General features: G+C 37.9%; 1 protein-coding gene across 6 annotated transcripts in view; it reads right to left on the bottom strand.

The window, feature by feature from the left end:
• SPAG9 (sperm associated antigen 9) overlaps nucleotides 1–15,116 on the bottom strand; it is a 134,073-nt gene that overhangs the window by 20,197 nt on the left and 98,760 nt on the right. For all 6 annotated transcript variants that reach the window (XM_086686951.1, XM_086686952.1, XM_086686954.1 and 3 more), the window contains 11 exons: nucleotides 14,996–15,053; nucleotides 13,838–13,990; nucleotides 13,350–13,401; nucleotides 10,530–10,660; nucleotides 8,193–8,249; nucleotides 7,005–7,178; nucleotides 5,793–5,922; nucleotides 3,811–3,900; nucleotides 3,014–3,181; nucleotides 2,416–2,587; nucleotides 150–368 (listed from right to left, as the gene is read on the bottom strand). In XM_086686951.1, coding sequence (XP_086543077.1) covers nucleotides 150–368; nucleotides 2,416–2,587; nucleotides 3,014–3,181; nucleotides 3,811–3,900; nucleotides 5,793–5,922; nucleotides 7,005–7,178; nucleotides 8,193–8,249; nucleotides 10,530–10,660; nucleotides 13,350–13,401; nucleotides 13,838–13,990; nucleotides 14,996–15,053 — 1,404 coding nt within the window. The remainder of the gene's footprint in view (nucleotides 1–149; nucleotides 369–2,415; nucleotides 2,588–3,013; nucleotides 3,182–3,810; nucleotides 3,901–5,792; nucleotides 5,923–7,004; nucleotides 7,179–8,192; nucleotides 8,250–10,529; nucleotides 10,661–13,349; nucleotides 13,402–13,837; nucleotides 13,991–14,995; nucleotides 15,054–15,116) is intronic.

Below are 15,116 nucleotides of genomic sequence, written 5' to 3'. Positions count from 1 at the left end.
TAGAATCCTTAACAGTCATCACAGTGTCTTCTTTCAAGCTCTTTCATCCTCGTCACTTCAAGACCTACATTAAGTATGAGTCCATAATGAGACACGTGAGACAGGCTCAGACTCCGGACACTGAAGACATGTAAGGAGGAGAGAGATACCTGGTGGTTTTTCCATCACTGGAGAAGCACCATTGGTACTAGGGGAAGTGGCGGCTGCTGTCACACCTTCTGTAGAACAACCAACTACGGTGATGCCCCCCAACAGGCTGTCTGTCTCTGCTGAGCTGTTGCTGGTCACGCTGCCACACAGAGACGCTTTGTCTACCTGTCCAGATTCTGAAAGCTCCTCTCCCGCAGGGTAGTCTGTTTCTCTGGCTCCTGAAAAACGAGATAAACCTTTTTCTAATAGCTAAGTAAACCCCTGTAAGTAGCATTTTCTCCATTAAGGCAACTATAGGTTTGAAATGAGGTTATGGAGGGGAGACAAACAGCTACTCGAATACACTGCCAGGAGGGTAACTTTAAATTTTATTTAAACTAACCATCACAAAATGAGAAAGTAGCTTAAAAAATTGGTATTTCTATTCCTGCAAGCACAAGTAAACATGAAAATGTCACAACGTGACACTTCTGTTCTTCAGGAGCTCCTCAGCAGCCACCTAATGAGGTTTCAAACAAGGAAATCTATTATCTGACAAATCAGCAAGAACAATTTTTTAATTATCAAGATTACTATTTAAAATCTGGACTTCTGGGGGTGCCTGGGTGGTCCAGTCGGTTAAGCGTCCGACTCTTGGTGTCGGCTCAGGTCATGATCTCATGGTTCGTGAGTTTGGGCCCCTCATCATACTCGCTGCTGTCAGTGCACAGCCTGTTTGGGATTCTCTCTCCCTCTCTCTCTGCTCCTCCCCTGCTCATGCGCATACTCCCAAAAATAAACATTTAAATAAAAAATAAAATAAAATAAAATAAAATAAAATAAAATAAAATAAAATAAAGTAAAATAAAATAAAATAAATTGAAATGAAATGAAACGAAATGAAATGAAACGAAACGAAACAAAACAAAACAAAACAAAATAAAACAAAACAAAAGAAGGACTTCCATGGTGCCACAGTGGCTCAGTCAGTTAAGCATCCAACTTTGGCTCAGGTCACGATCTCACATTTTGAGGGCTGAGCCCTGCCTTGGGCTCTCTGTCTCTGTCTCTCTGCCCCTCACCCACTGGTTCTTGTTTTCTCTCTCTCTCTCTATCTCTCTCTCTCTCTCTCCCTCCGTCCCTCCCTCCCTCCAAATAAATAAACTTTAAAATAAACAAAAACGATAAAATAAAATATGGACTTCCCACACTATTAAAAACTGATCATCCTAGGGTGTCTGGGAGGCTCAGTCAGTTAAGCATCTGGCTCTTGATTTCGGCTAAGGTCATGATCTCACAGTTTGTGAGACTGAGATCCACGTCAGGACTGTGAGTGCAGAGCCTGCTTGAGATTCTCTCTCTCTTCTCTCTCTGCCCCTAAACCATTCTTACTCCCTCTCTCAAAAATAAGCATTTAAAAAAAAAAACTGATCACCCTAGGTGTATACAGTGTCTTAGGATATTAGTGATACATTTAATAACTAAGCATTTGCCATATAAAGATAAATCCCTTCAGTTTTATTTAGAAAGCTGTTTTTATATAGACATTAAAATATTTTATTGGAGTAAGATATACATATATAACATAAAACTTTATAATTTAATGTCCTTAAGGGTTCAGTTCAGTGGCATTAATTACATTCACAATGTTATGCAAGCACCACAACTATCTATGTCTAAACCTCTTCCATCACCCACCCAGAAAATCAGTACCCGTTACACAGTAACTCCCTATTCCCCGAGCCCCTCCTGGCCCAGCCCTGGTAAGTTCTAATCCATCTCTGTCTTTGTGTGTCTGCCTAGTCTAGATCCCTTATATAAATGGAATCATACAACATTTGTCCTTTTGTGTCTGGGTTATATTTTGCTTGGCATGTTTCCAAAATTAATCTATGTTGTAGTACATATCAGAATTTCATTCCCTTTTATGACTGAGTAATATTCCATTGTGCAGACATATCACCAACCTGTTTCATGTTTAAACCAATGTTTAAACATCACATAATATTCAATACAGAACTTTAGAAATCCTTCTCTTATCAATCAATCTAAACAGGCTCTTACTCTCTGCCCACCAATCATCTTCTCATATTACCGTGTTTCACTTTCTTCATAGTACTGAAAATATCTTGTTTAGTCATTTGTTTCCAGTTTAGTTTTGGTCTTCCCCAACTAGAACATAAACTCCATGAGAGTGGTGCATGACCGTATCTCCGGTAAATAAGTCAGTTCCTGCCAATACAAAGATGTAGATGGTAGGGAGAAAGGGGTGTGGCTTACCCTTACCTGGTACACTGGCTATACAGAGAACATGAGAGTTACACACAGTAAAACTGTCTAGGATGTTGCCTGGTTGAATAGCATCAATAATGATTACTTTTGTAGCTGAATGAGTGCTGGTACAGATCCAGACTAGACTGGATAATTCTTCTTGATTTTTTAACTCCTTCTGTTGTTCCTATGTATACAAAGTAAAAAAAAAAAAAAAAAAAAAAAAAAGAATGTTTAAAAGAATACGTATGTATACTTCATAGGTCAGTGCTATTACAGTAAAGGCCAATGCTATTTTGAGTTTGCAGATTATTTGAAAGATTAAAAATATAACCACCTTTCAATATTAATTAGTAGACTAGAAAATAGCAGTGATAAAAATGTTCTAGTTCTTGACTGTGATGGCTCCTAAATGGGTGCATACATTTGTCAAAACTCTTTGAACTGTACCATTTTCAAGTGTATATATAGCTTATTGTATGTAAAATATGCTCTAGAAAAGAGCACAAGGAATAAGCAAAGACGTAATAATCCCAATTAGAAGCTGGTCCAGAAAACAGTTTTGGACCAAAGAGCAAAAACGAAGAGGTCAGATGTTAGTGCACACGCTTACCTTAAGTTCCTGGTCTAACTTGTCTAAACTACTCTGTGATGCACTTCGCTGTTTACTGCCTTCTGTATCCAAACCAGCAACATCTTTGTAAAAGACACTTGCTCCAACAACAGAACCACCATCTCTGGTCTTCCCACCTGATAAGTTGACTCCAACAGCACACCACAGCTTTTTGGGTTTAAGAAGAAGAAAAAAAGGTATTACATCTATTTTGTCTCTAAAAATGTTTAGAATATTTCACATTTCTTTAACAATCTAATGATTAGGAATAGAGGTCTTCTTCTTTCTTTCTTCCTTTCCTTTTCCTTTCCTTTCCTCTTTCCCTTCTTTCTTTCCTTCCTTCCTTCCTCCCTCCCTCCCTTCCCTTTCTTTTCCTTCCTTCTTTTCTTTTCTTTCTTTCTTTCTTTCTTTCTTTCTTTCTTTCTTTCTTTCTTTCTCTCTCTCTCTTTCTCTCTTTCTCTCTTTCTCTCTTTCTTTCTTTCTTTCTTTCTTTCTTTCTTTCTTTCTTTCTTTCTTTCTTTCTTTCTTTCTTTCTTTCTTTCAAGTGGGGCTTACTCCCACTGGGTACTCCCCAACATGGGGCTTGAACTCAATACCCTGAGATTAAGAATCTCATGCTCTGAATCAGACAGGCACCCCATGAATACAGGTCTTTAATATTCAAGTATCCCAGTTTAAAACTATAAAAGAAATAATAACCTCACTCACAGAAGTAAAATTTAAGCTTTCTTGGTTTTAGGGGGAAAAATCCACCCAGAGCTTAAGAAATATTTTCTTTAACTCCAAAATTAATCTACCTTCATGGATGTATCTTTTTCATCTAGGGGTCTGAGATAGACAGGCACAGGTAGATTTTTCATCTTATTTTCCCCTTGGCCATTGGTTACCTAATAATTAGGAAGAGGAGAGAAAAAGACACATTGGTAAGCCTCATCAAAAGTGAATTCGCAGAACCACTGAGCCATGAGCAAGCCCTGATAGTACATATTTATTCTTTGAAATCAACTTCAAGTTAATTTTGTTATTCTTATTTGAAAAATAAGCAGAAAGTCATCAAGTGGCAATTAGAAACAATAAACAAGATACTACGGGAGCTCTTAAGAGATACACTAATTCATGAACATGTTCGTGCGTATGTGTGTTCAGGAGCATGTATGTGTGTGCATGTGTACACATGTGCTGAGTCTTTGAGCGGAGGAAATATGGAAGCAGACAAGTTCCTGTAGAAGTGAACTGAGTTTTACATCAATAGTCTGAAAGGCTCCATGACAATGGTTTCTTAAAACTTCTAAAAAATAGATGTGTTTTTTTAAAAAATGAAATCTTCAAATACTGAAATAGGGCAGGATACTCATTAAACTCAATAGCTCCCCACCCAAATTGGATTAAAAGATGGGCAGATGATCTGAATAAACATTTTTCCAAAGAAGACATACAGACAGCTAACAGGTACATGAAAAGATGCTCAGCATCATTAATCACCAGGGAAATGCAAATCAAAACCACAGTGAGATATCACTTCACACCACAATTGCTATTATCAAAAAGACAAGAAATAACAAGTGTTGGCAAGGATGTGGAGAAAGGGGAACCCTTGTGCCTCTGTAGGTGGGAATGTAAATTGGTGTACCCACTGTGGAAAATAGGATGGAGGTTCCTCAAAAAATTAAAAATAGGGGTGCCTGGCTGGCTCAGCCAGTAGAGTATGTGACTCTTGATCTCGGGGTCGTGAGTTTAAGCCCTGCGTTGGGCACAAAGATTACTTACAAAAAAAATTAAAAATAGAACTACCATACAATGCAGCAATTCCACTTCTGGGTATTTATCTGGAGAAAACAAAAACATTAACTTGAAAAGATATATGGATCTCTATGCTCACCGCAGCATTATTTACAGTAGCCAAGACATGGAAACAACCTAAGTGTCCATCGATAAAAGAACATAGAAAGGAAATATGATATACAAATACAATGGAATATTATCCAGCCATAATGGTATCTTGCCATTCGTGACAACATGGATGGAACTTAAGGGCATTATGGTAAGTGAAATAAATTCAGACAGAGAAAGACAAATACCATATGATCTCACTCATATGTGGAATCTTAAACAAACATACAAAGCTCAAATACAGAGAATAAACTGGTGGTTGCTAGAGGCAGGGTGAGAAGTAGGTGAAGTGGTTCGTAAAGGCGGTCAAAAAGTGCAAACTCCCAGTTATAAAATAAGTCATGGGGATGTAATGTACAGCACGACAACTATAATTAATAATACTGTATTGCACATTTAAAGTTGCTAAGAGAGGAATCTTTAAAGTTCTCACTGCAAGAAAAAAAATCTGAAACCACGTTCAGTGATGGATGTTAACTATTAACTAGACTTATTGTGGTGATCATTGCAAAATATACAAAAACATCAAATTATTATGTTGTATACCTGAAACTAATATAATGCTATATGTCGACTCTACTTCACCAAAAACAAAACAAAACAAAAACACAAGAAACAAACCAGCAGGATACCTCAAGTCCCACACACTTGAGAAACCTCCTGTTGACCCTCTCCCTCCCTCCTCACCGACTCAGGCACTTCTTTTGGGCTCTGGGGCTCCAGAAAACAGCCTGAGAACCACTACCCTGAACCCTTCTCTAAATGTGTGCCAAATCAATGAACTTGAAATGAGCAGGTTTTGAGACCTGTATTTCAATTCCTTCGTGCCCAGAGACACTCCTCTCCCCTTGCATTTCCACTAGAGGCTCTTACCATGTTCACATGTTACCTGTTTGTACTTTTGAGGCAGACTCCAGCCAAAAGCCTGCACTCTACCATCTTCCTTCTGGACATGTGCCTTTACCTGGCGATACTGTTCTCTCTTCTGTTCTCTGCGTGAGGCTAAACTAGCTTCAGTTCTAAAAGGAAAAGAGATATCCCTTTTTAATTAAGGGGATATAATAACAACAGCATCTCTCCCCCTTCCCACTAAGAGAGCAAAAATAACAACCAAAAAATTACATAATTTCAGAAGAGTTTACTTCAGACTTCTGCCTTAAGAAGTATTATCCTAAAGCTGGTCTTTTTAAAGTTTTGCGGGGGGTACAGCGTTCAAGCTTTAACAGATTAGCAAGCAGTCTGTTTTATTATGTTTAAACATCAGCCATCAGATTTCTATCAGGTTTCAGATTTTGGCCATATGAAAGGGAAAAATTCTTAAATATCTTTAGTTCCTCCCTTTTTTGTTCATTCAACAAACATTTACTGAGAATTTTCTAATGCCTGGGAATGTACTAGAAGTGACTGAAGATCAATAAATCAATATGGTCTTAGGAAGATAATAAAAGGTTCATTTCTGGGCCCCGTTAATTTGTTTCCGAAGACAAAAGTGCAAACTGACTGGATAAGCTTGTGAATGATGGAGTAAAATAACAAAGAAAACTACCCTGAAAACAGTTGGTCTTTCTTTGGGCTATTTAAATTTTTGTGAGGTGATTTGCTGTGTAGGTAGTAGTTAACCAATCTGTGTGCCAGACACTTTATATATAATTTAACCCTAGTGTCCCTGAGCCAGGTTATCATACTCATTTTACAGGCAGGGACACTGGGGCTCGGAGAGGTTAGCTTGTCCAAGGTCACGGACCTAAGGAGTAGTAGAGTCAGGAGAGAAATTCAGCTACTTGTGACACCAAAGGAAATGTTCAAACATCCAGGATATAGGCTCATATAGGCCTTTAACTCTACTGATATTTGTCAGTGTTGTTATACCAGCAACAAGGAGACATTTTCAAGCAATTCTCTGTTTATGAAAGCCCTGACATGCAATTTTCATAAAAGATATTGACTACAAGTAATTTACTTAAAGGTACGCAGCCACATTACAAAAATGGTTTCTTTATAGACTTATTGTGAACCTTATAGCTGATCTGATAAGCGGCAAGAATATTCTTAACTGTTAACTTATTTTTAGAGCATAAGCACAAGTCTGGAAAATACTTACTCTTCGCTAAGGAAATCAAAGGCTTTGGACTTATCCCCAGGGAGCTGAGATAAGGTGCTGCTTCTTTTCTTGACAGAAGGAGTAACATGAGAGGTGGGTGCATTGTACTTCAAATTAACAGGTGGTTCAGGTTTCTTAGCAGTATTACTTGAGGAGCTAAAAAGTCGGCTGAAACTAAAGAAAAAAGTGAGAGTGAGAGAGAGTGAGTGAGAGACAGTAAGAGCCTTATTATATGCACTGTGAGAAACAATCCATAACTTTCCACAAGTTAGAATGCTTTTTACAAGGCAATGAGTTAGAAACTGGCAGAAAGATTTTTGTAGTCATATACTACTTAGCAATTAACTCACTCACAGCCAAACTCACATTCAGTAAAGAGAAACTATTGCTTAAAATGGCAGACCCTTGTTCTTCAATTAGCAATTCACATAATGAAAGGAAGAAAGTCTTAAGTACAGGGAACTTCCTGTAATAAAGAAATAAAGTAAGATGGTTCCTAGCTCCTACTTGGTGAGTAGTGGTTAAATAGCAAGGTTATGGCTGCAAGATTTGAACAGAAGCTTAGTTTGCCAATTCTAAAAATAGTAAGAAAGCACTGGAACACATATTGCCATTTTAACATCTTATACATATTTCTATTAAGCTCAAATCATAGATCTACCTTCACATCCACTGAAAAGAATGAATACTTCCAATAAACAGCAGATTCACCAAAAAATGGATGTTTTAAGCATAGTAAATGCACAGTACTTCTGGCAGGAACATAATTCAAGTCCAAAACACACAAATATACACACTTCTCAAACCTACAGACACTAAATTTCTAAGCTTTACTTTGTCAAGTTCCATAACAATCACAGAACCAGCGAATCCACGTTAACTTATTCACTGAGGATCCAGGTAATTATCAACTCTATGAATAATTTCCATAGTTTTTATTTAATTTAGCAGAAGATTCCACCAAATGCACAACCAACATGATGCAGCTTACGATAGCATATGTTTTGTCCTCAAGAATAGCCTTACCGAGCTGGCATGCTACATATTAAAAAGAAGAAGTACAGTTTAGCCATATACTCCAAATTTTAAAAAGAAAGAAGACATAAAATCACAGTTAAAAAAATTCTGACTGTAATCTTCTTGTTTCAAAGTGCTCTCTGATATCTTTATTTGTTTTTAGTTACTTACAACTGCCAAATGCTTGACCTTTTTTTTTCCTGCATGGCTGGATTTTCTCTTGATGCACTACATTTGAAAAGAAAAACAAAGAAAGAAAAAATGTTTTATCAGTTAGGTGTTCTAGCTTTCTATCTGAAGAACAGAGGACCCAAGAAGTTCATGAAATACACAAAGGAGAATCAGCAATTAAATTCAGTAAGTAGTTGCTTTGACCTATCAACTGTCAGTCAACCTGTAAAGGCTAATACAACTAAGATAAATAAAACACCATCCCTTCATCAAGAGTCCAGTCTGCTAACAGTGACAAGACTGTTATCTGTGCTAAACAGGCAGCTAACATGCCTGAATGTTAATATTTAAAATTTTTTATTGAAGAGATATCCTCCAATTCTCCCTTATGTCAAAATACTGTCTTATAAATCCTAAACCCTTATCTTTACATAAAGGTCTCTATCATCTCATGCTCTAAGTTCTCATAAAATAACCTGTAACTTTACTGTTCTGATGTGTCATTTTTCACAGGACTAAAACTTTCCCATTACTGAAAAGATCACCAGAGATGGGGATAAACTGGTAGTTCAAGAAAATTTCAGAAATTTGGCACTCCATACCAATTTAGTAAGGTGGTAAGGATTCCGCTTTCACTATCAGAGTTCAGTTTTCACGGTTTTTTAAAGGACTGAATTTAAAACATCTTTTAATTCAATGAAAAAGTTAAAAGTGAGCTACCATTTCTTTTGTGGAACACCACATGGCTGTTAGAATTAAAAATAGCAATGATGGGGCGCCTGGGTGGCTCAGTTGGTTAAGTGTCCGACTTCGGCTCAGGTCATGATCTCACAGTTCGTGGGTTCGAGCCCCATGTTGGGCTCTGTGCTGACAGCTCAGAGCCTGGAGCCTGCTTCTGATTCTGTGTGTGTGTGTGTGTGTGTGTGTGTGTGTCTGCCCCTCCCCACTTGCACTCTGCCTCTCCCTCTCTCTCTGTGTCAAAAATAAATAAACATTTAAAAAAATGAAAAAAAAATAGCCATGAAAAGTAGAACCTGTCTATATACCTCAATTTTTAAAATATTTATCCATTATTTATTTAATATCCATTAAATGTGAGAGTTAAGAACAAGCTTCTTAGTACATCAATTTCTTTGACCAATTAATGAAGATCAAATTCTGATCTCCTTCCTTGTTAGCAGCTATATGCAATTACAATTTTAGCAAATTGTCAATGTGCTATACAAAGTACTTTCATTCTAGTACAACATTGGTAAAAGATGTATAAACTGTTAAATAATGTAATCACAAACAAGTAAAAGTTGGAGGTTAAAAAATATGCTTTAATATGATGTATTGGTGTATATGTACTGTTATTGGTAAATCTGACATGGGAATCTAAACACAAAAATATGGGCGGAGTGCCTGAGTGGCTTAGTTGGTTAAGTGTCCAACTTCGGCTCAGGTCACGATCTCACAGCTCGAGAGTTTGAGCCCCGCATCAGGTTCTGTGCTGACAGTTTGGAGCCTGAAACCTGCTTTGGATTCTGTGTTCTCCTTCTCTCTGCCTCTCCCCTGCTTGCACTCTGTCGGTTTCTCAAAAATGAATAAATGTTAAAAAAAAAAAAAAAAATTTTAAGTAAGGAACACTGTTACTAAGTATGACCATAAGATGGCAGCACTAGGTGTGATCTAAGATCCAACCAACAAAGATGTCAACAGAAGGTACATTTTGCATGAATAGTCAGAAAGGAGGGAAAACCAGACAAGAGTATTTTTACAGAAAGACACTGAGAAAAATGACTTAGTTTCTTGTTTGGCACAAGAAATTTTTATCTTTTCCTGACATTATTGCAAAAGTGGTTGTCAATTTCTATATTCTTTTGAAAAATGACCATCATTCATAAGTAATAACAATTACCTTTTAGAGGTCATAGGAACATTTGCCAAGGGCCCTTTGCTCAAAAGGCACCCACTTTGATCACATTCTGTTCCTAATTCCTAGTGTTACTTTAGAAAGTATCTCCTAGTGGGGTGCCTGGGTGGCGCAGTAGGTTAAGCATCTTGGTTTTGGCTCAGGTCATGATCTGACAGCGTGGGACCCTGCTTGGGATCCTCTCTCTTTCTCTCTCTCTCTCCCTCCCACGTTTGTGCACTTGTGGCTGCACGATCTCTCTCTCTCTCTCTCTCAAAATAAGTAAACTTCGGTAAAAATCCAAGTTAATTAAAAAAAAAAAAGGTATCTCCTAGTAAACAGAGTAAGAGGTTTGGATCCCCAAGGCAAGACTCTAGTTCTGAGTGAAGGAATGTTCAAACCTAGGAAACAATACTAGAAAAACACCAAGAGGCACTTCTCACCGAATCATCTCTGTCCATCGAACAGCTTCCTGAAGCTCCATCAATCTCTCTTTATACTGGTTTCTCTCCATTAGAACACGGGCCATTTCTACTCTAGTAAACCGCTTCCTCTGGGCTGTGGGAATATCACTCTGTAACGAAAAGAACACTGCCGATCACTCTGGGAGCCTATGTCTGTTTTGGTGTTATGTTAAACTTAAAGCTTTGAAACATTTCTTAATTTCTAATCTACTGGATCATTTAAAGAGAAATAATCTTCTAAAAATAAAATCAATAGAGAGATTTAAATAATTACCTATGATGAAGAAAGGTATACAATTTAATTTCTGAAAATAGAGATATTGGAATATACCGTAAGGAAAATACAAAGAACAGTGTAGATTTTGAACTACAACCAAAAAAGATTAACAAAATATATCTATATAGACTTAACAAGCTCGCCTGGAAATGTTCCTCTAATAACATTATTTTCAGTTGATGTTCTACAACAAATGCTAATTATTCAGCAATTTTTACAATTTAGTTCTGAAAGGGGTTCGTTTACCTCAGACTACCCATCATATACATATCCAAGGCTAGCACAGACAGTAAGTGTACAGCCTAGTTAGATTACCGAGGTGCCCAACTCTAAGAGTCACTAAAGCACCAACAGAAATACAACAAATGTATTAACTAGAATTCTTCTTAAAGAGAGGAAAGGATGTGACTGTGGTTAAGACCCAAGAAGGCATGCTCAAGTCAACTTCCTTCTACTGTAATTCCTAAATGCTCTTCTGGGGAGGAAAGTTGGTTTAACTGCAGGGTTTCTGTTTTGCTGAGCAGAGTATACACATTGGGGATCAAAACGGAAATGGTGGAAAAGTTAAGAAAGAGGCTGAGCTTAGCACTCAGGAGTCTCCTACTTTGTCCTCTCCTTTAAACAGAAGTCAAACAGCAGATGATGAAAGGACTTCGAATCTGCAACATGGTAACCACACTACAAGGTTATCTACCCTCGCAGAAGACTTGTACTAGACTGTTCACAACAACATTGTTTGTGGTGTTGTAAAAAGCTGAAAATCACCTAAATGTACATTAATAGGAAAGCAGATACTTAAATTGTAATATATTCATACAATGGGATATATATAAAGCAGTGAACATGCAAAACTTACAGCATTATACGGTAACACAAGTGATCTCAAAAACATAATACTGAGCAAAAGAAGTAAATCTTAGGGCACCTGGGTGGCTCATTCGGTTAGCCATCTGACTCTTGGTTTCGGCTCAGGTCATGATTTCATGGTTTGTGAGCTCAAGCCCCACTCTGACAGCAAGGAACCTGCTTGGGATTCTCTACCCACCCACCCCCGCCCTGCTCTTCCCCTGTGTTCGTGCACACACTCTCTCTCTCAAAATAAATAACAAGTAAATCTTCAACTATGAAATAAAAAATAAAAAAAAATGAAAATTGAACCATATTTTGTAGTGATACATATATGTATGATATGATAAAAAAATTTTTTTTAAATATATTTTTATGTTAGTTCTACTACGCCCAACATGGGGCTTGAATTCATGACCCTGAGATCAAGAATCACACACTCTACTGACTGAGCCAGGAAGGTGCCCTGATAAAATTCTTTTTTTTTTTTCCAAAGGTAAGAAAATGATAAATATAGGACAGTCGTCTCCTCTGGAAGGGGGGAGCACAGGGTATCTTCACTGTTTGATAATGTTCTAGTTCTTAGGTTAGGCGGTGGGGTCCTTATGTTAATTTATTATGTTTCGTAACTTACATGTGTTATGTATATTTTTGGTATGTATCAAGTATTACATATTAGGGGCACCTGTGTAGTTCAGTTGGTTAAGTGTCCAACTCTTGGTTTTGGCTCAGGTCATGATCTCATGGGGTTGTGAGAAAAGCCCCGCATCGGGCTTTGCACTGGGCATGGGGACTGCTTAAGATTCTCTCTCCCTTTCCCTCTGCCCCTCTCTGTCTCTCAGAAAAGAAAAAAAAAGAAAAAAGAGTTTATAAACAAAAAGTGAGACTAAAGGGGCATCAATTAAGCATCTTCTATGGGGCACCCACATATCTCAAGGCTGATGCTTGACCAGCAGACACCTGTTATAGGAATAATAATCTAGAAGCCAGAAGAATTACTAGTATGCTAATTATACTGGCAAGAAACTCATATTCAGTCTTTTGAATTTGCATATGTTGGAAACAATATAAGCTGATTGACTCCTATTAAAGTTCTAGAGCTCATCTTTTTGTTTAATACTATTAAACAACTTTTATTATTAAGCTTTCATATTTCAAATTCAAAATTTGAGACAAAACAAACAATAATAAATCCCAAAATGTTTCAACTGGTCCTTGAGCTTGAACATGCAAATGCAGGTCAAGGCACAGAGCCACAAGAAAAAATAAGCACACCACAGGTCGCCAGAAAGCTCAGCACCTGGATACCACGTGGGAACACGAGCTATCCTATTCAAGACCACAAACAGACCATCTCTTTTCTTTTTAAGTTTACTTTTATTTATTTTGAGAGAGAGCATGCACACGCAGGTACAAGCCAGCAGGGGAGGGGCAGAGAGAGAGGGAGAGGGAAGATCCCAAGCAGGCTTCATGCTGTCAGCGCTAAGCCAGATGGGGGGCTCGATCTGACAAACTGTGAGATCATGACCTGAGCTGAACTGAGTCGGGCGCTTAACCTACTGAGCCACCCAGATGCCCCCCGACTTTCTTTTTATAATGCTATATCTAAAGATTAACAAGATTTTCTCGAAATACCAAAATGTGGTAAGAAAAACAGTCCAAGATTGTAAACCTACATCATCATCGTCTTTTGCTTTTTGTCGTGCATCTTCAGCTTCTGCGCGAGCTCTAGGGGAAAAACGGAACATGTTATTTGAGTTGCACTCATCTTTTCAAGGAATAAAAGAGTAGGTCACAAATGTTAATCAACACTAAGTGATTATCTGTCTCTTTCCAGAGTATTTAGCTGCTTTCACTTAGGGCAAACACTGATGTAGCACTGTTCTCAGGGAAAAAACCGGTGTCGAAGAAAGCGGGGTGAAGGAAAATAATGACTATTGCTAATTTCCTTACTAGCAAATTTTAGAATGGTTCTACTAACTTTTTTTCACATCATGACAGACCCAGAATGTGATCGTGGTATCACGGGGTGAGAGGAGGCGCAGGCTCACGGCACAGTGGCCTTTTCCCAGGCAGCTGGTACCCGTCTCGGGGTGACGCCTGGGCCCCTCTGTGGTACACCAGCAAAGACAGGTGGGTTCAGAAGATTCCAGAGAAAACTTACTTCCTAAGCTCTTCCTCCAGCTCCTTGTTCTTTTCCTCCAGCTTCAGTTTGGCCTGTTTCACAGCCTCCAGCTCCCCTTGTAGCACATCTTTCTCACAGGTCAGCTCATCCACCTTTGCTATCAAATCATTCTTCACTACATTCAGAGCATTTCTAAGAAACACGTATTTCGAGTGTATCATTACAAATAAATACTCTTTCTGTCTTTCAGCTCATTCTCTTACAGACTCAAGTAATTATACAACCAAAGCTGAATAATTGAATACTTAAGAGATATTCCATGTGGTGCCATTTGTAAATAAAGATTAAAAAACACAGAGCAACCATCTAAGTTTTTACTCTTCTCACTTATTGAAGAATACACGGATAAAGCAAGGCAGATCACCAACTAATGAAAATGACAGAATTAACTAAGATTAAATTTTTACAAAACGGCATCATCCATACGTGTACTGTTGTTAAGTTCTGAAAAAAAATATTACCTAATCAATAAAGTAAGGTTTATCCTTGAATTTACCTTTAATAATTGATGAGGGAAAAAAGTCTAAAGAAAAAAAAACTGGAAGAAAATCTAACATATAGATCTTTTGGATACAGGTAGGTATAGTGCCTCTAACTGCATTCTATTTTGGATATACCTGGGTGTCCCAAAGATGCTCTGACATAGCAAATTAACAAAGGGCCACGGTCTGCTTTGCCACATGACTCAGAACCTGCCTGAGCCCAATATGTCTGAGGGCCTAAGACCCCCAAAATTATACCTGAAAACCTCCAATTATGGAGGAGAGCTCTGGAAAGGTGGCCTGGGTATACATCGAAACATGTATGCAGAAATAAAGACACCCCAGAGGAAAAAGGTAAGAAAATAGGCATTCCAGAGGAAGGAGCAAAAAAAGCATAGGACATATGCAGAAGGTTGAGAGAAAGGCATGCACACTTGCAGAATGGAAAGGAGATGAAAAATATTTCTGCAAAAACCAGAGCAAACAAAACATATCCATCAGTGAAAGTAAGTCCCATCAACCATTTCAGAAGGGGAACGAGATAGGGTAGCGAGCCTGCAGTTGCATGCGGTGTTAATTTGAACAAGGGTCACTGACTCAGATGAGAAAATTCAGTATCTTGTGCTCCTTGTTAAAATTTTGGATATATACTTACTTGGTTTCCAACAGTTGTGTATTTTCTAATATAAGATTCTCAACTTCACGACCCATTCCTACCAAAACAATAAAATAAGAACTCTCAAAACACATTATCAAAAATTACATAAACTTGTATT

This window comes from Puma concolor, chromosome E1 (genome assembly GCF_028749965.1).
Source record: "Puma concolor isolate L17-30 chromosome E1, mPumCon1.1.hap2, whole genome shotgun sequence".
NCBI lineage: Eukaryota > Metazoa > Chordata > Mammalia > Carnivora > Felidae > Puma > Puma concolor.
This window is presented reverse-complemented; position numbering and strand designations above follow the sequence as displayed.